Below are 20209 nucleotides of genomic sequence, written 5' to 3' on the forward strand. Positions count from 1 at the left end.
TTTATTTTCTACTAAGTTATTGAATACGTCTACATTTAAAAGGCTTGGAGAGGAATATTATACCTTTTGGGAAAATGTGGTAACTTTTACACTTCATTGTCTCCTTTGCTCTAGATAACCCCTTTCTCTTGAATTCTCAAAGGATTTTTACGAATAACTTTACAACTGAACGACCGTTACTAGCATTTCTGGTTTAGGTGAAGTCTAAATCTGTTAGCATACATCTCCATATACAGACAGCTATCTTGAGAGCTCACTCGGTCATTGATAAGCCTTGTAAACTAGCACTTATTCTAATGAAAGACAATAAATTAGTAGAAATCTGGAGTCACAGCCTGTTCACCTCATTGCCACCAAAGACCTGGCAATCTAATCCTCTTTCGCTGAAGGCAATAAATGTCTCTGATCCTATAAATGTATTTAACTCTAGTTTAAGCAACTAGTAGCTGCTTTAAAGCAACACCTCCCAAAATCTTTGTACTCTGTCCCACAATAAAAATACATTTTTAGAAATATAGCACACACATACATATAGCTAAAACCAAAGTTCCTTGAAATAATACCCTTACCACATTCAACACTAATCCATCTTTCTCTTTCCTTCCCTCCCTCCCACTCCCCTCTTCCTTCCTTCCTTCCTTCCTTCCTTCCTTCCTTCCTTCCTTCCTCCCTCCTTCCTTCCCTCCCTCCCTCCTCCCCTCCCTCCCTCCCTCTCTCTCTCTTTCTTTCAAATGCTGGTTGTGACCCACTACATTGATTTCAGAACATTTTAAAGGATTAGAACCCACAGTTGCCAACCACTGCTTTAAAGCCCTGCTACTTGATGAGTGGTGATGTTATGACTCGTGGTACCACAGCATCTCAGCATGGATTCCTCCCCAGGCCTCCATCCTTGGCTCTCTTCTGCTTTCACTCCACTCTCTCCCCCACTGCCCAAACACTGCCCTTTGTACTCCTTTGCTTTTCATTCTAGTTTCCCCTCCCTTTTTTTTCATTCAACTCGTTGACATTACGTAGAACAAATCTCTCCAAATGTAGTGACATAAAACAACACTTGTTTTCTTCCACTCACAGATTCTGTGGGTCAGGAATTCAGAAAGCACAGGGGGTGACAGGTCTCTGCTCCACAATGTTGAGGCTGAGGGGACTCATGGCTGTATATAATGGCCACTCACTCACATGTCACGCGCCACTTCCTCGTAGCATGGTGCAATCAGGGAACGTGGGCTCCATGGGCAAGTGTTTCAGCTCACAAGGCAAGAAACTTCTTGCCTCAGAACTAACATGGCACTTTTGCTGCCATCTACTGATTACACTGCGTCACAAATCCACCCAATTCAGGGGGAGGTACACTGGACCCCACCTCTAGGTAGAGCGGCAAAGTTCTAAAAGAACATGTGGGACAGGAGATGGTGTTACCGTCATCTTCCAAATTGTTATTCCCCAACCTCAGTTCTGATTCCCAAGGCAAAAATCCAATAGACTACTACGTAGCTAGATCCACAGGGGTGTCAACTGACACTCAAACAGTATATGCCAGCCGAATGCACTTTCCTTTTATATTCCCTATCTCAGTACTACTGGGGAAGAAAGAACTGTATGTTGCATTTTAGATGAATATGCCAGAAGCACCTTAGCACAAAATGTAAGCAGACGCAAGGAGAGAACTGAAAGTAGGACGGGAGTTCCCTGCATCTAAGGAATTCTGTCCTGTGTGGAACACAGGCAGATCTTATAGTCAGTCCCTGTAATGAGAGTGACAAGTGGCCATTCTCCTTCAGACAGTGTTAACAGTTCATGCTAATTAGCAACTGTTAATTAGCAATTTCAGTGGTTATACAATATATGTTCTCACATACTTCACTGCTTCCCTTTCTCTGCCATCGCCGACTGCATGAAGCTCCCCATCTTTCCTTTCATACAAGCTAAGAAACGGTCAAGAGTAGTGCTAGAGAGGCAGCATGAGAACTGGGAGCAGCGATTCTCAAAGTGTGCTCCATGGGCCACTGGAGGTCCCAGAGGCCCTTCCAGCAGTTCATGAAGTCAGAACTATTTTCATAATTATACTGAGGTATCATGTGCCGTTTTCCACGTGTTGATGTTTGCATTAGTGGTATAAAAGCAATGGCGGGTCCAACTGCTTGTGCCTTGGCTGCTTGAATCAAATGAATCAAGACGGTGACTCCAAAGAGTACCAGTAGTCGCTGTATTTTTCACAGGCACACATGCATATTTAAAAAGAAAAAAGAGGGCTTCCCTGGTGGTGCAGTGGTTGAGAGTCCGCCTGCCGATGCAGGGGACACGGGTTCGTGCCCCGGTCCGGGAGGATCCCACATGCCGCGGAGCGGCTGGGCCCGTGAGCCATGGCCGCTGAGCCTGCGCGTCCGGAGGCTGTGCTCCGCAACGGGAGAGGCCACAACGGTGAGAGGCCCACGTACCACAAAAAAAAAAACAACTAGTGATGTTTATTGTCAATGATAAAATTTGAGCTTTAAGGTGAAAATTAGAATTTCACAATCACCTCCCCACTGTGCCACCTTGGGAGCAGGGTCACTTCTTTAAACACAACCACCTACCAGGGCCCCAGGACATGCAGGGAAAGTAAAAGACCATGTGAGGCAAAGATGTCACTGAAACAAGGGACACACGAGAACTGTAAAAGCAAAAGCTCCAGCAAAGGAGTGCGATTACGTCACTCTGCTGGTCAAGTCCATAACCTCTCACAGTGCTGAACCAACGGCTGGCTGTTTGGAGTGGCTTCCCTCCATAAAACTCCCTAACTGGGGAAATTACTAATTCTGTGGCTTTCATAAAACACAGAGGTCCACCAAATGTTTGCCTGGCAGGTTTTTTTTTCTCCCAAAGGGCAGCTCATTAAGTCCGTCGATAAAGCAGGCTTTGTTGTAAAGATTTACAGTGTTTTCCCAATGAAAACTCTAATTGACAACCACCAGGAGAATAACAATGCAGAGCCCAGAGAGCTCTGGTTTCCCCCATCCTTCCAAGATCCATCTCAAAAAGCATGGTTTCCTGGACCAGTGTTCAGCTCCGTCTTTAATGGACACACGCATAAGCAGATGCCTGGATATCAGAAGTTTATCATTCAAAGTAGTCAAATCTTAAAAACCAAAAGATTTCGTCTTTCAAACTTCAAAGGAAATTCCATTTAATTCCCAAGCTCAGAATATCAGGTCCCTCCACGCAGAATAAGCATATTACATAAAAATGCAACCATCCCTTATCTATGTAAAGGGGGGGGACCCTAAAAAAATAAAATGCGTGATGGAGTCTTCAGAAATAGTTGCATGAGACTATTAAAGGCACTGCTGTTCAATGGATTCATTACAGAATAAAAGTTCAAGTACCAGAGAGAGTGATTTTCATATGAATGTTGGGTGTTGCGCTCACACACAAGAGTCTCTGGTCTCCACAGAGAACCGAGTCACATCAAGCAAGTCAGGGAGCTGTGAGTGACAAGGTATAGAGAGGGCTGTTCAGATAAGGGACAGACATTACCGGACCCTTTTTCAAAGAAAACTTTGAAGATTTTGTTAGGCTTTCTTCGTGGAACTGTCACAAGATAACAATACAGTTGCAAATGAGTGGTGTTCAGTGGCCACATCACTGCCTTTTACGGACCAGCTGGCAATGGCTGCCCACGATGGGAAATTAGCATTAAAGAAGGACTCAAGGTTGCTGGGCTGACACACAGCCCAAGGAGAATACTCTCAAATAAAGTACGACACTCAACGCGGTCACACAAACGGAAAGCTGAGGAAAAAAGCTCCTGTCTGGAAAGCACAGCAGCAGAAAAATATCCTCCTTACTTCTTTCTGAATCTTCCTGAATCTCCCCCTTCTCCAGACAGCGTCCAGGTCCCCGAAGTAAAAATAAATGAGCAAACCATAGGCTTCCAGGTGCATTACACAGATTAAGAGGAGTGCAGCTGGTGGAAGAGGTGGGAAAATAACACAATTCACTCTCTTTTTCCTGAACAGAAAGTAGAGAAAAGAACCAAAGCGGAAAAGCACGCCCCACCTCACCCCCATCCCCCCCGAGAACACCCAGACCAGGAGTCCAGAGGCCTGAATCCTAACTAGTCTAGTGTCTACCACAACACTGCTTGATGAGTCCCTAAACCTTCTGAATTTCCCTGTCCTCACCCATAAAGGAAATTCGCAGACATCAGTGATTCCCAAACTGTGTTCCCTGGAGCTCTAAGGTTCTGTGGAGGCGCCTCTTATTAAGGCAGTCAGTGACACAGGGGTAAGGCAAAGGGAGTGGAGGACGATGCTTCCTCTCCACCCAAAACAGTTCAGAGTTGATCCATTTTCTAAATCAAAATTGTGAGTAAAGTCTTTTGTTTAAAGAGTCTACCACCAAGAAAATTCACAACTAAAATGGCTTAAAAGCACTGGACCAACATACCTTTTGATTTCGTATCTTTCTAATTATGTGGTTTCTATGTGCCTCTTTGGATTATTGTTATTAGAATTAATTAATTGACAGGCTGGTTAATATTAATCCCCAAATCTGTGTATCAGGTTCAACTTAAAAGGTGAGGAAATGGAAACTCAGATAAGACAAATACATCAAAATCACTCAGCTCAGTAGCTGACTAGATTCAAACACGGGAATATCTGACATTAAAACCGTTAAGCTGGATTCTGTCGTTATAGTTAAAGAACAAACTTCACTGTAAAAGACAATTGATTACCTCATTATGACTATAATTCTTTCTCTATGGAACATCAGGTTCTTCATTTGTATTCTCTGAGAGTAAACACTTACCCTGTCGAGATGAAATGAATAGCCAAAAGTTCTGCCCAACAAGCAAATTTGCTGGGTACTGGAAAGCCCAAAACGTTGACAAAGCCTCCAGGGCAATAATGGTTGTTAAGAACTTTCAAAGCAAACAAAACTCCTAAAAAAGGATAAAGAGCATATAAATATCAACAATCCAAATGTGGAGATGATTAACATTTACAAAGAAAACTAACTGAAAGTGAAAATGGTTATTCCATTACATCCAACTTTTTGCTTCGAAACATACTCTATTCCTTACAAGTCAACCCAGCATTCGGTAGAAAGACAGTCTTCAAGGCAATCATTCCTTTGATGTTTCTTAACACGGAAGTTCATACTGACTTTGAGTATGCTACTAAATATATAACACATAAAATGGGAATAAGACACCCGCAATGGTGCAATACTAAAGGCCACTGAACTGTAAACTTCAAAATCATTCATTTTATGTGATTTTTAACTCAGTTTAAAAAATATCATTAACGTGTAGTTTTCTAGCTCCTATGGAAAGACATATTGAAGGCGGGGCTTATTTCCTTTCTTCTCACACCATCAGACGCATGAGGATGCACCTTAGAGGGAAGGGGTAAGGACGGCAGGGAAAAGAGAGGGAAGGGTTTGATCTCCTTTGGTTTCAGGACTATTTCCCTCCTACCCTTCACATGCTAATTTTCACAATACCTATTTTAAGTCCTGATGGCAATTTAGTCCTATGAGAAAAATATAAAAAAGGAACTAGTGAGGGGAACAGTGAGAGGCAATGTAATACGTGTTTAAAGCCACGAAGACTGGGTTCAAATCCCAGCTCCGTCACTTATGAGGTGTGTAACCTTGAGCAAGTTACCTGACTTCCCTGGGCCTTAGCTTCCTCATCTACAAAATCAAGACATGGCCACCTCCCTAAGGACCTGTTACATTAATTAAACAGCATGAATTATGTATAAAGACTATCACGGCTCTGAAAACACAGTGAGCATGCCATTGTAGGGTGTGGTGCATTTATTTTAATGGCGTTATTGAGATGCATACCCATCTTTTTAGGGAACTCCCACAAGCACACCAGTGTCTCTCTCCCTCGTCCCACCATGATGGAGCCAGTGCATATTTCCAGGACCACGTCTCCTACAAAACTACCTTTGGGCAGACCCTAGTCTCAACTGTCCAAGAGTGAATGATGCGGCATAATGGGAAACAGCAAAATCTATGTCTCTCCTGTGCTCCAATCAGCCTATTCACCAAAATCCAAGCCCCAGCAGTGCTTAGCCACTCAGCATTCAGTTCCCTCACCAACTGGGACCCCTGCTTCAAAAAATGACAACAGCTGCACCTCCCCGACTGTTTTCACGCGGACTACCTTAGAAATGCATCTGCCTTACCTGAGAAACCTACAGCACAGTTCCTTCTGAAGTCAGGTTCATCCATAAATTCTGCCAGAGCAAATTCCAAGAGCAGGTACACCACCCCAGTGAGTAGGGAGAACGTGGTGATGACGTAGGCAAACCATCTACTTCCTAGTCTTCTTTCCAGATGAATTCCTTTCCAGAGCATGGAAGCCATATTGAAATACAAGTGCCAATCATCCACGTGGTGAATAGGGGAAAGCAGTAAGCGCTGCCAGTCTTTTTGCTGGTAACACTTCTCCACGCTAAGGCAGGAGCCCAGCAGCGGCTTCAGAGGATTCAAGAAGAACCAGATGTTGAGAGCCAAGGTTGCTAGGGTGACAGGTGGAATATTGTTGATCCCAACGTGGAAGATTTGAGAAAGGAGCAGAAGCAGCCCAGTGTTAATTCCTCTTGACCTCCGCTGCATGGTTAGATATCAAGCCTGTGACGGGAAAATGTGGTCAGACGTGAGGAATCTGGGAAGATACAGAGGCAGCTGAGCCTAAGATGTAAAATAAAAGGCACATGAAAATCCATCAATTGAGAATTAGGACAGTGACAAGACGTGCTCACTTAAAAGATGGGCTTACATTATGTATATCTCATCTCCCATCTAACAGAAGCATTATTTTCTGTGTCTTCCAGAGTAACGCCCAGGACACTGGCTGATGTCCCTCCTCATTTTACATCCTAAAGGAGAAATGTCATCCCAGATCCCCGTGGACCAGTTAATGGATGGGTATGCTTTTGCTGACAAATATGCCATGAAAATGTAACTTGTCTTCCTTATAAACAAACTTATAACCTAACAAAAAAACATACAAAGATAGTGCACAAATATTTAATAATTACTTCTTCTCAGAATGCTGGAGAGAATTCTTCACCCCTTCACTTTTTTAAAGAAATATTCGATATTTATATATTAGATAGAGTCTGCTCCAAAGTTCTTCAACATTAGCAAGCAAGTTGTAAAATGCAAGCATATATTATCTTCTATGCCATATCGCCAGATGTCAACTGCTAGACTGCTTTATTTTCAGAAAAATTTCCACTTTTAAAAGTTACCTACTATGAGCCAAATCCTGGATTAAAACACAGTCGCTGTCTTTAAGGAGCTCATTTTCTACTAAGAAGTAAACCAACAACTGCCACACAATGTTCTAAATGCAGGGACAGAGGAAGCCCAGACCCAAGGCACACAACTCAGGCTGAGGTGGTCTTGAAGGGTAGATTGGATTTACCCATGAGGAAGAGTGCCATATTCACGGGTCTACTTCTCCATGCCCTGCGCCGGCCTTGTGACCCGCTTTGGTTGACAGAATGAAAAGCAAGCGACACTAGTTCCGAATCTTGGCCTCAAGATGATTTGCAGGCTTCTGCTCTCTCTTGAAATCCTCCTAGGCAACCACGTGGACAAGTCCGGGCTGGCCTACTGGATGATGAAAGACACATGCTCTAGTCACCCTGATGGCCCTGGCCACTGACCAGCTAATGCCTCAGAAGCAAAGTAGTCTAGCTGACCAGCAACTGACCACAAATGCATAAGTAAATCCAGCTGAGCCCAGACTAATTTGTTAACCCACAGAACAGTGAGCTAAATAAATGATATTTTAAATTAACTTCACCAAATTTTGGACTGGTTTGTTATACAGCAATTACTAACCAATACAGAAGGTATTTGCTTCAGAAAAGGTCTAGGTTGTGCTTATGGGAAAAAGCTAGTAAAGAAAGAGACACAGACTAAAGATGCAAAAGAGAAAAAGAATCAAGTCCTTAGAGGGAATAGCCTTGTCCATCATAACAGGAAGGAAGAAGAATTTCAGGTGCAGATATGGGTAAATAGGCAGGTTAGGGGACAGGATGCTGAAAAAGTTCTCATCTAATGGTTTTCTGGTTTCCCTGTGGAGCTATCTTGGCTCCAATCAAATATATAACGCACTCTGATACCCTAAAGGTTCTCATTCAGACAGCACATTAGAAAGTGCATGGGCTTTAGAGTAAAAAACAGCTTAGATTCCTACTTACTAGCCCTGAGATCTATGGTAAACTACTTAAACTTCAATTTCTTCACTTTAAATTAGAAATCATACCTCCTTCTCAGGATTACTGTAACATGTCTGGAACAAAGTAGGTACTGAATAAATGGTAGCTACTTTTATTCATTACTATAAAGTAATCTCACTTAGGAGAAAAAGTCTTTGCAACATTAACATTCGAATAATAAGACTCAAATGTACTCCCCATCCCTCTCCACACAGGGATTCTTACCAACTTCACATCCAAAAGAAACGCCCAAGAAAATATTATATATACGTATGTGTTATGGGTGTACCCCCATTATTAGCACAACCCCAAGTTTCTTTATTGCCAGGGCTTATTATTATAGCTTTGTAGCATTCTCATGAACTAGAGAATTTAATAAAATTTCAACTGAAACGCTCCCAGATAATTTTGGAGAAATAGTCTATATTTTTCACCTTGATGTGCAGGTTGATTTTCAGATCTCCAACTACTGTGACATGTTTTCAATTCCCCTAGGTAATTATATATATCAAACATCATTACCTGTAACAGGAGTGATGGAAAGATATGGGCCTGATCATTAAGTAACCAGCTTATAAGAAATCACAAAATAAGCCCTTCAATATCAGTACAGTGTCCTATGATGGCAGGCTACTCACAGCAGAAAATCAAACATAATTATGTCTTTGCTTAAGAAAAAGTCCCCTCTCGACTGGAATCGTTAGTGGTGGAGAGTATAAACAGAAGGACAGTGGAATTTCCCCAAGCTTGTCTCACACTGTGCGCCCAGGCTCACATTAACCCTCAGCTCTATCTCCCCACTGCTGGCTGCTCCTTCTTCCCTGGGACGCTGTGCTCTCCAGCATGTTCCTGCCTCCTCCCAACTCCCCTTCCTCTGCTTCTCAGTTTCGCTCTATTCTTATTCTACGCTATTTTGCGTACACTTACGGAATTCCACTCTCATGGGTTCTGTAATTCTTTTTATCAGGATGGCTCCCAAATTTACGTTTTACAGCTTTGACTTCGCAGATTTCAGGGACACAACCTTGTAGGAAGAATACAGTCCACCTGATCTCTTGATTTCCCAAAACTGAATTAGCCCTCCTTCTTACAGAATGACTATTCGGCCATTCCTCAGTCACTTAGTTTGTAAAATAAATATCAAGTGCCAAATGCATGCCAGGCCCTGTGCCAGGCATTAGAGGTACAGCAAAGACCAAAACACTTGCAATCCCGGCCCCTAAATGGCCCATTTCTATCATTTCTATTTGTTGAAGGAAATAAAAATACTGGCTGCAGAAAATCACAAGTTGAATAAAATGATGTGGTATGCGTAACGTAAAGGCAGATAGAACCATAACCAACGTGAGAAGTGCATAATATAGGTTGGGCTCTGTTTTCCAAAAGGCCACTAGACCTTTTAAGTTTTAAGTAGCGAAGATAAATCGACACTATTTCAAACCAGCTCTATGGTCCAGTTTCCTTCCTAATAAGTAATCAAGTCAGCCATCCAAGGTGAGGGATGTAGCCTGTTTGTAACAAGATAACAGAAAATCTAACTGGTTCCTGTGAAGATCAAATCTGTAACCTGACTTTGTGGGCCAGGCAGGCACACATCTTACTGTAAGATGAATATTGTTTTATCCTGCCCATAATTACATAGATATTTTTAGAGAGCTGAGCTGTAGCAGAAAGCATAGAGGCATGATTCATAAGCTGGAAACCAACACAATGTGTTTGGTTTTGAAAGTGACTTGTTATTCTAACCTGTACTCAGCCCATAACCAGTTACACCAGCGCGAGGAAGAGTAGGTTGGTCCTTGCACTCCATCCCCACCCCCTGCCTTGTAAACATATCCTCCCCCTCACATTCAACATGCCCCAAACTGAACACTGGACAGTCCCTTCCAAGTCTACCCCTCCTCCCATGTGCCAGATCTCAGGACACAGAATCTCCAGCTACCCAGTTGTTCAGGTTGGAGATACAGACAACATCCTCGACACATCCTTCTCCCTCTTCACTCTGCTTCCCCCAAATCCCATCCACCACACTTTGCTAACTCTTCCAAACCATTTGTATCATCTACCTCCTTCTAGCTCTAGAGCCACTACTCTAGTCTAAGCCACCATTATAACTTGCCTGGATTACAACATAAACTCTGCTTCTCCTCTTCTACCCAAAAACCATTTTTCACTACTGCTCAGGGTAATTTTTATAAAACTAAAGTGGGATTCCCCTGCAGTAAGCCTTCAATGGCTTATCGTTACAGTTGGAATGAAGTCCAAACTCTTGACCGTAACTACACACTCGTGCTTACCGCTGTCCTGCCTACCCCTCTGGTCTCAGCTCACGCTGGTCTCTGCCTTGGTCACTATGATCCAACCACCCAGGTGCTCCCACACCGGGAGCTCCACAATTATAGCATAAATGCTGAGGGCAGAACTATCTATTTTGATCACCACTGAATACCCAGAGCCTAGCATAGTGACTCGTATACAGTCAGTGCTTAATAAGTGTTTGTCCATTGACTGAAGATGAGCATGCTGAATATATCTACATTATAAAATAAACAAGACTGACTGAGAAGGTCTATGATACATTCATCCCTAAGTACTTTTCCTACAATTGCAGCAACCTTCCCCAGAGCACTGTACATATTATTCCACTTAGCATTTACTTCCAGAAGAGTGTTGTAACATTTATCTCAACTATACAGGAATAAACCTCTGATCCATTTAAAACGTATTAATAGGTTGCTTTGCCAGAACTATTTGATTAAAAAAACATGGCATTTTAACCCTGACCGGACGGCTGTTTTGACTTCTACTTCCACAAGGGCTCTGTTGATAAGAGCGTCCACAGGGTTGTCACTCTGGTGTCAGTAGGTTCCATGAACGCTACAAGGTTCACGACAATTTACAAGTTTCAGTGCTACCTGCAGTGCGAGCCACAAGGATTAGAACTACCTAGAAGATCTGGCTGTCGGTTAAAATCTTCACCAAAGACTGCTCTTCTGAAAACGTGGAGAAAGCAAATAAAACAGAGGGAGGAGCAGGGTAAGGAGAAGAAGAAAGAAACCAAACTTATTTAAATTCGTGCTGTAGTGGTTTGTTAAAGTTACCTTGTCCTGGAAGTGCTCTGTTTATGAGGAAAAACAAAAAAACAAAAAAAACATGGCGTTTTAATTATGTAGTAATACACACCAGATAGTGCTATATCAAGGTTGTGACAGAGAGAAATGGAAGACCTCTTGAAATATGGATAGGAAAATTAGCCATATTTACTTTTAATGAGAAATTAAAAATTAAACAGGTTGTAATAAGAAAAACTAAGTGGCTAGAACAAACAAAAGAAACTGAATTCATAACTTGGGAAACCAACGTGTCTCACGGGGTAAAGAAAGGAATTTTACCAAAAGGGAAAAGAAACTTACTATGATGATTTTCAGCTCTACTTACAAAGCAGGAAATGTTTCATTGTTATCATTTACCAGGGTGACATTATATATCAATTTTCAGTTTAAATGTTCAAGAAGAACTCAGGCCATTAAACTGCAAGAATATGTACCAGTTATAAATTATATTCCCAATCTGGCATCTGACAGTAACCAAATTAATTTCACATGAAAGAAAGAAACTACAGTCTTAATAGGAGTAATTGAACGCTTTTCTGAAAACAGCCTTCCAGGTCACTAAAAGTGCAACAAATCTTAAAATTATTCATTGAGATCTTTTAAAATTGTGTGAGATTTTTAGTTAAGAATCAAGAAAAGGTTTATCAATACTTATATGAGGTAGATTAATGATATGTCATTATTACTATTGTCATGCCTTTGGAAAATTTCATTTAGGTTCCATATATTTTAAGCATATTCTCTAAAAAAAAAGAATCATAGAGGAGAATGTAGGTTTGTTCAAGTCACTTGGCAAGTATTTATCAGAGGCCTGCTATCACTTGGGTTGAATATTTTGCTAATGCCTAACTTTCCAGATGCTTAAGCATTGATTTTTTAAAATTGAGATAAAATTCACACACCATAAAACTCACTGTCTTAAACTACACAATTCGGTGGTTTTTGTATATTCACAAGGCTGCACAGTCAGCACCGCCATCTAATTCCAGAACATCTTCATTACCCCCAAATGAAACTCTCCCCACTTATCTCCCCATCCTGCCCAATGCCTGGCAACCACCAGTCTACCTTTCATCTCAACGAATTTGCCTATTCTGAACATTTCATCTAAATGGAATCATATAATATGTGGCCTTTTGTGTCTGGCTTCTTTCACTGAATACTGTTTTCAAGGTTCATCCACATCATAGGAAGTATCCATACTTAGTTCCTTTTCATGGTCCAATAATATTTCATTATATAGATATACCACACTGTGTTTTTATCCATTTATCAGTTGATAGACACTTGGGTTGTTCCCACTTTTTTGGCTATAATGAATAACGCTGCTATGAACATTCATGTACAATTTCTTTGTAGAAACATATGTTTTCAGTTCTCTTGGACATATACCTAGGAATAGAATTGCTGGGTCATACAGTAACTCTATGCTTAACTTTGTAAGGAACTACTAAACTGTTTTCCAAATTTTTGTCCATTTTTCATTCCCTCCAGCAGTGTATGAGGGTTTCAATTTCTCCATACTCATATATACTCAACAATACTTGCTTTTATCCATCTTTTTTATTATAAACATCTTAATGGATGTGAAGCGGTACTGACTTGCACTTCCCTAGTGACTAATGATGTTGAGCAAATGCTTAAATTTTCATTGCTTAAAATATAAATATGCGTGTTCATAGGTACACGTAACCATACAGAAAAACACATCCCTTCTCCCAACCTCCCCCCACGCCATCCCCCTCCAAGAAATAGTTTAACAAGCTCTTCAGAAGAAAGCTTCAGAAAGAAAGATGAAACCATGAAGAAATCACCCTGGTTAAACTGCCAGGATTTTAGCACTACCATCCCCCTGCACTGTGATGGGTTAAAAGTGAATGTGAATGCACTTCAGTAGCACGGGCAGGGTTTAGGCCAACACATTTGACTCTAAACCCTGTAAAATCTTTTTGAAAGACGCAGAGGGTTAGTATGACTTATCGCTTCAAACAAAGCAAAAAAGCTATGGAAAAAGCAGACTGGATATGCTAAACATGAAAACTTCCTCTGCTTTTTAAATTACAAGAGCTGAACAACAAATTAGAGCGTCATAAATACCACATTGACTTGGGCAAAATATTCACAAAACAACTAGATGCATTTTTTTCTCTCTCTTACTGTTTTAGTACAGTCTACCTTCTTTAGGAATGAAATGAACTGGATCATTTCTTCTCACTCCCGTAACTCTCTCAGGAATCTTTTCATTCATGGCTTTTTAAATCCAAACATAAGAGACTGTTTTCACCACCTGTTACTATAGGGCCAATAGATGAGAACGTTTTAGTCTAGCACAATAATAAAATCCTTTGTTCTTCCAATAACATATCTTAGCATAATTTTATTTTTCCTAAAAGGCATTAGCTTCCTTAGGCCTCAAGAAAACCCAATTACAAAATGCAGATTTTCAAGTTATTTTTGAAAATAAGAAAATGGTACAGTATAATATGTATTTGCATTTAGTGGAAAACAAGAATTTATTAACTGAATGCTTGTGAAGTAATCTGTTCCTCTTTTCAAATATATGAATGCATTTCAAAGAGCTTACATAGCTTCAGTGTGATCACAGTCGTTAAATGCAATACACAGTTATATCAATAACGTGAATTATACTTTTAAAACTTAGTATTTAAATATTAAATGTAATAGCAGATGGTCTGGCTTCACACCACTGCACCCTGTTCAATTCACCGGAATGCATCATCTACCTGAGTTGATCGGTAAATGGGGAGCTCTGGGGGTGCAGTATGAAATCTGTGTCAGAGCACCATCATCACTTAGTGACAAGTTGCACATAAATGACAACTTTTTTCTGGCCATTGAAATCTGTTACATGGCTTCATGAGTTACATTAATGATAAAAATCCAAGAGAAGCAGCGTAGGATTCTGTTTTCTTATTTCACATTAAAGGCAGAGAGATACAAAGAAATGAGGTCAATCGAATGAAAACTGACTTCATGAATAAAAAATGAAAACTGGAATCAAATTATATTAAGAAGCTAATGGGAATCTAGTCCTCATGAATATTGTGACACTCAGTAATTACATTCCAGTATCTATTCGCGGAAATATCTACAACTTGGACTCTGTTCCAGAAGAAATTGGGAATTGAGAGCACTTCCCCCTTTTGAAGGCTGCTGAGATCTCCATTTATACGATGGTTCTCCAACCTCACAGACGTCATCATCATAACCATATAAGAAATTGTCTTACCCAGCTGGAGACAACCACTAAATTCTCTCTCAAAGACCAATGGGCTAAATCTTTCTGATTTTAAGCCACCAGACCTAGCTTAAACACACAAGACCTAGCTTTTAACACACAGGAGCTCCTCCTTCCCTTTTTCCCCTCATATGCCATCTCTCAAAATGAAAACAAATACAAAATTTCCCATACCTTAGTGGAACAATGTCTGACTGTCTTTTACAAGGCTTGTCTTAAGTATCAATGCCATCCACGTGGAAGGCAAAAGACCTGACCTCTAGGGAGTTAGGATTTAACACCACCAAAACAACCTAAGAAGTTAAAGAATGTTCCAGACAAGTAAGCAGCCATCAATAAGGTCACATGTTATGTGGTGACAGAACTAACCAAAGGTCAGACCCTTATCACCTGACACATTTCCCCCAATCTTACTTATATAACACCTGACTTGGTTTGCTTAAAATCCAATCTCATCATGTTATCCCCACCCTCAATCCACCGTGCTTTCTTACCTAGATCAGCCTTCTGTACTTCACCATTGTAAGACTGAATAGTATCACAGTTAACAGAACGGACTTCGAAGCCTAATGGCTTGGGTTCAAATCCTGGCTCAACTGCTTGGAATTGTATGACCTTGGGCAATTTCTTAATCAATGTAAGCTTACTTAAGTTTCCCCACTTATAAAACAGACACTAACAATACTAAGACCCGCCTCATAGAGTTGTTGATGAGTTAGTATATGTAAAACACATAGAAAAATGCCTGAAACATAATAAGGACTTTATAGGTATTAACTGATATAAAATCATCATCTGATCAACTTCAAGCATTTCAGCCTATACTTTAGTCTTGTAATATGTATATACCTTTCCCAATAATAACTAATATTTATACAATTATTTACAGTTTACAAAGTAGTTAAGTATACTTGCTTCATTTCACTTAATTCTCACAATCTGGTGAAGACAAAGTTAGTTCCATGTTACCTACTAGCTGATCTACCCAGCACTTACCAAAAAAATCACTTTACTGTCCTTTTAGCCATTCTGAAGCCTGCTCTGTAGAGCTGTCCAGGTAAGAAGGAGCTCAGTGAAGACTTGAGACTTTCTGGGGACGTTAAATTTCTCTGTCCAAGGTGCTAAATAAGTGTGGCTATCTCCACAGAGGGGCAGTCCCATGGGGCTCTCTCACCACCAGAGGTCACCAAAGTGAATTTCACATGCATCCCATAGCTTTTATTTTAAGCCTGACCATTCCAAACATAAGTGCCCAATTTAATGGAAATCCTTTCAGCAATTTTGGTGTGAAACCGCCAAAGACAGATAGAAATTCCATTTCTTTCTGATATAAAGAACCCAAGGTGACAATATGCTCTTAAACTGGACTATCAGGACTCAAATGCAGCTCTTCCCACCACACGGTGCTGCTTCTCTAGCAAGCCCTTCAGCCTTCTGCCTCTCACAAATGCAAGCCTTGTTGCTACTGTCTATACCTCTTTTTTTTTTTTTTGCGGTACGTGGGCCTCTCACTATTGTGGCCTCTCCCGTTGCAGAGCACAGGCTCTGGACGCGCAGGCCCAGCGGCCATGGCCCACGGGCTCAGCCGCTCCGCGGCATGTGGGATCTTCCCAGACCGGGGCGCGAACCCGTGTCCCCTGCATCGGCAGGCAGTCTCTCAACCACTGCGCCACCAGGGAAGCCCCTATCTATACCTTTGAGAGGCCTCCATGGCCCTGCCTGTCCATCACTCAAGAAGCAAACGTCCACACTTTCACAGCACATAACAAATTCCTTGATTGTCTATAAGGGGTTAAATAAAAATCTTTTGAAATTCTAGGCTGTGATCTAGAGGCAGACCAGGAAATAGTTCAAACTTCTACTTCACAGCCAATCCTTTTTAACTCAGTAGAAACCCTTAAACAAGATATCAGCTAGTTTTCTTTCACATAACTGCTTCTTGGTGGGTAAACTCAAGTTTAAGAGAATTTTTTTTAAGTACTAAGAGTAAAACAATGTTTCATTTTTAGTTCAACTTCTACTTATATGGTGTAAAATTTAATTAGAACTATTTTAAGTAATAACATGAGAAAAAAAGTGATTAAAAGGGTGATGATTTCAACACTTTTCATGTAGAAAGGCTTCCTTCTATGAAAAATAAGATCTTACCAAAGAGATAAGGTAGAGCCACACATTTTAAGTTAGGTATTGCTTTGGACAATAATGAGAGCCACTAAAATGCATCAAGTGAGCTATCTCTATGGGAGACAGGCTTAATCTCACTGGGAACTCTAGGAGCTAGCCTAGATATGCCTCAGTATTAACTGCCAAAGGGTTAGGTGTCTGCCTTAACTCCCTGTCACCTGTGACTTGCTACAGCAGGAAAAGTGGGCATCAGGGGATCAGAGAAAACACTCAGGTGAAGAACCGCAGGGGCTGGAGGCTGGGAGTCCACCAGGGCACACTAAGGGCGTGGGGATGCGGGCAGGGTCCTGACAGCACCGCCAGCATCACTCCCTGACCCAAGACACACCCCCTCCTCATCCTCCCAACCCATTTAGTTTCTCCCCAACCTTCAAAGCCCAGCTCTAGACTTGCATCCTTAATGTCGGGCTCCCTGACCACATTACTGCTCACCGACCTCCACAATGCCTTCCACATGTACTGTCCACCAGTGCCAACAGTCGGTCACCAGAGGCCTTTTATCATCTCTACCAAACTGTGTTCCCCAGGTACCTTGGGGTTTGAGAGCACATACTCTGGAGTCTAAACTGGTCCCAATGACTGGCTTTAGCGTTAAGAGCTGTGTTAACTTGTGCAAGTCACTTAACCTAAGCCTCAGTTTCCTGCTATGAAAATGGAATAGTAATAATAGCTAAATCTGATCCTAGAATTCTTGTAAGGATTAAATGACTGAAAACACCAAGTGAAGGGCTTCCCTGGTGGCACAGTCGTTAGGAATCAACCTGCCAATGTAGGGGACACAGGTTCGAGCCCTGGTCCGGGAAGATCCCACATGCCGTGGAGCAACTAGGCCTGTGCGCCACAACTACTGAGCCTGCGCTCTAGAGCCTGCGAGCCACAGCTACTGAAGCCCGCGTGCCTAGAGCCCGTGCTCCGCAACAAGAGGAGCCACGGCAATGAGAAGTCCATGCACCACAACAAAGAGTAGTCCCTACTCGCTGCAACTAGAGAAAGCCCACACGCAGCAACGAAGACCCAACACAGCCAAAAAATAAATAAATAAATTTAAAACTAACAAACAGAAAACACCAAGTGCTTAGAATAATGCCAAGCTCACAGTAAACATATTAAATCTCACCTATTGTTTTAATGAAACAGAAATACCCATTTGCTACTGATTTCAAGTTTTCCTCAATACTGGTGAAATAAAAAAGTCAAATAATTGGCTAAAGTTACACACTTATATAGTACTAGATCATCTTTGGTAGTACTGTTCTCAAACTTTACACGTGTGCCATTACCTGACAAAGTGAATTCATATATTGGGACCCACAAAATGAAGGCCGTCCCAGTGGTCCAGCCCATGTCACAAGTCTAACCCTATGTCGGCCTGCCTTTATGGGAACTGCCTCACTGTGCAGGAAACCTAACGCCAATCACCATCCCCCAGCTCAGCTTACCCTGGAAAGGAGGCCCTGCTGGCCTCAAAAGGAAACCCCCCCACCCCCTAGCCAACCACACCCTGTTTTTTTCGTTGACTTTTCTAACAGTCTATAAAACTCACTCTGGCCCAAAATCCCCTGGGAAGAATGCTCCACTGCTTGTGAAGCGCTCTACTCCCCCAATCTATGGACTGCTTTCCTTTGAATAAAGGATATCAAACTCATTACTAAATCGTTTTAGTTTTGTCATCTGGCATATCCCATTCAACCCTCTGAACTCTATGAGGCAGGTATTATTTCCTCATCTTACAGATGAGTGGGGATTTTAACCAAGATAATCTGGCTCCAGAGTCCTTGTTCTTAAAATGAAGTTGTGAGTCAGGTCTGTCTGCAGAAAAGCTGCGAGTTTTCAACTCTCAAGACAGCCTACACTCACACTCCAGCTGTTTGTCAAAACTACTGTTAAAGGGTTCCAACGAGTTACTGCCATCAGGGGTTCAGTTCCAGCTAAGCTGATTGTAGGGTAGCAGAATGTGCAACACCAAATATGCCACTTGGCATAAGGATTATCTTGAGCTGAATGCAATTAAGAAAAAGCAGATACAACTAAAGCTCTCTGCTTCCCCCCATCTGCTTAAAAGCAGGACATGAATTTGTGAAGGTGTTCCCCCCTCCCCCTACCAGGTATGACAAAAGTTAATCACCAGAGAAAACCTTACAACTGGCTCCAAAAAAATCTACACAACAAACTTTACTAACTAGCCCTAATCTTCCATTAGTTCCCCCACCTATTTGCCTTCCTACCATTTGCTGCCCTAGAAACTCAAAGTCCTTTTCCTTTGCCTTGTCACTTCTCTAAAAATGTATTGTTCAGGCTTCCCTGGTGGTGCAGTGGTTAAGAATCTGCCTGCCAATGCAGGGGACACGGGCTCGAGCCCTGGTCCAGGAATATCCCACATGCCATGGAGCAGCTAAGCCCATGCACCACAGCTACTGAGCCTGCGCGCTAGAGCACGTGCTCTAGAGCCCACAAGCCACAACTACTGAGCCTGTGTGCCACAAATGCTGAAGCCTGTGCGCCTAGGGTCTGTGCTCTGAAACAAGAAGCCACCGCAATGAGAAGCCCGCGCACTGCAATGAAGAGCAGCCCCAGCTCACCACAACTAGAGAAAGCCTGCGTGCAGCAATGAAAACCCAATAGAGCCAAAAAAAAAAAAAAAAAAAAGTATTGTTATTTTGTTAAGATGCTATATAAGCCCAAGTTCTAACCATCTCTTTGAGTTACTCATCACTGGGCACTGCCACTGTGTGCACGGTCTTAGGCTGTGATTCTCAAAATGAGCTTGTATCTCCAGATTTGGGTGTGATAGTTTGCCCTGTGACCTCAATTCTCTGATGGATCTAAGAAAAGTCACTGATTTTCAGTTTGTTCAAGGTTCTTCTTGTTGGATGATGACCTCCAAGCTCTTTACATGTCAGAGGTGAAACAGGAAGTCACTCCTATGGTCTCTTAATAAGAGATATGACACTTCAACCACCAGAAGAATTAGGAAAGACATTATTTGAGCATAAAGAACTGTCTTTCCTAAGAAAGTGCAGTTGGTGACTTCCATTAAACACACCAAAATGTATATGCATTTTGAAATATTTCAAATGTAGAAAATCTCAGAACATAAAACTTTTACTCTACCAAATGTAATTGTTTCTTGATACAACTTAACTTGTAGATCTATATTTAAGAGTACAAAGCAATGTTCAAATACCCAGCTTCTTTTGGTAACTGTTATCATGGTCATAGCTTTAAAAACAACAACAAAAATCTGTTTTTAAAATCAAATTAAAAACGAAAAAGTAACAATAATCCAAACGTCACTTTTCTCATTTGGGGATATACTCTATACAAATAGAGAAGCTGAGGAACAGAAGCCCCTGTGCCTTCTCTGACTTTTTCCCCCCAGGACCAGGCATCTGCCTGGCAAGAACTCCGGAAAGAAAGGGATA

The 20209-nt window shown here is 41.6% G+C and overlaps 1 protein-coding gene across 7 annotated transcripts in view; it reads right to left on the reverse strand.

Moving 5' to 3' along the window:
• Positions 1 to 20209, reverse strand: part of RHBDD1 (rhomboid domain containing 1) — a 127677-nt gene that overhangs the window by 97971 nt on the left and 9497 nt on the right. For 4 of the 7 annotated variants that reach the window (XM_032636658.1, XM_032636661.1, XM_032636662.1 and 1 more), the window contains 2 exons: positions 6183 to 6690; positions 4792 to 4924 (listed from right to left, as the gene is read on the reverse strand). In XM_032636658.1, the coding sequence (XP_032492549.1) occupies positions 4792 to 4924; positions 6183 to 6615 (566 nt within the window). In that variant the 5' untranslated portion in view covers positions 6616 to 6690. The remainder of the gene's footprint in view (positions 1 to 4791; positions 4925 to 6182; positions 6691 to 20209) is intronic. The other 3 variants (XR_004350631.1, XM_032636659.1, XM_032636663.1) reach the window with 1 other exon arrangement.

Source organism: Phocoena sinus, chromosome 7 (genome assembly GCF_008692025.1).
Source record: "Phocoena sinus isolate mPhoSin1 chromosome 7, mPhoSin1.pri, whole genome shotgun sequence".
In the NCBI taxonomy this organism is placed as follows: domain Eukaryota; kingdom Metazoa; phylum Chordata; class Mammalia; order Artiodactyla; family Phocoenidae; genus Phocoena; species Phocoena sinus.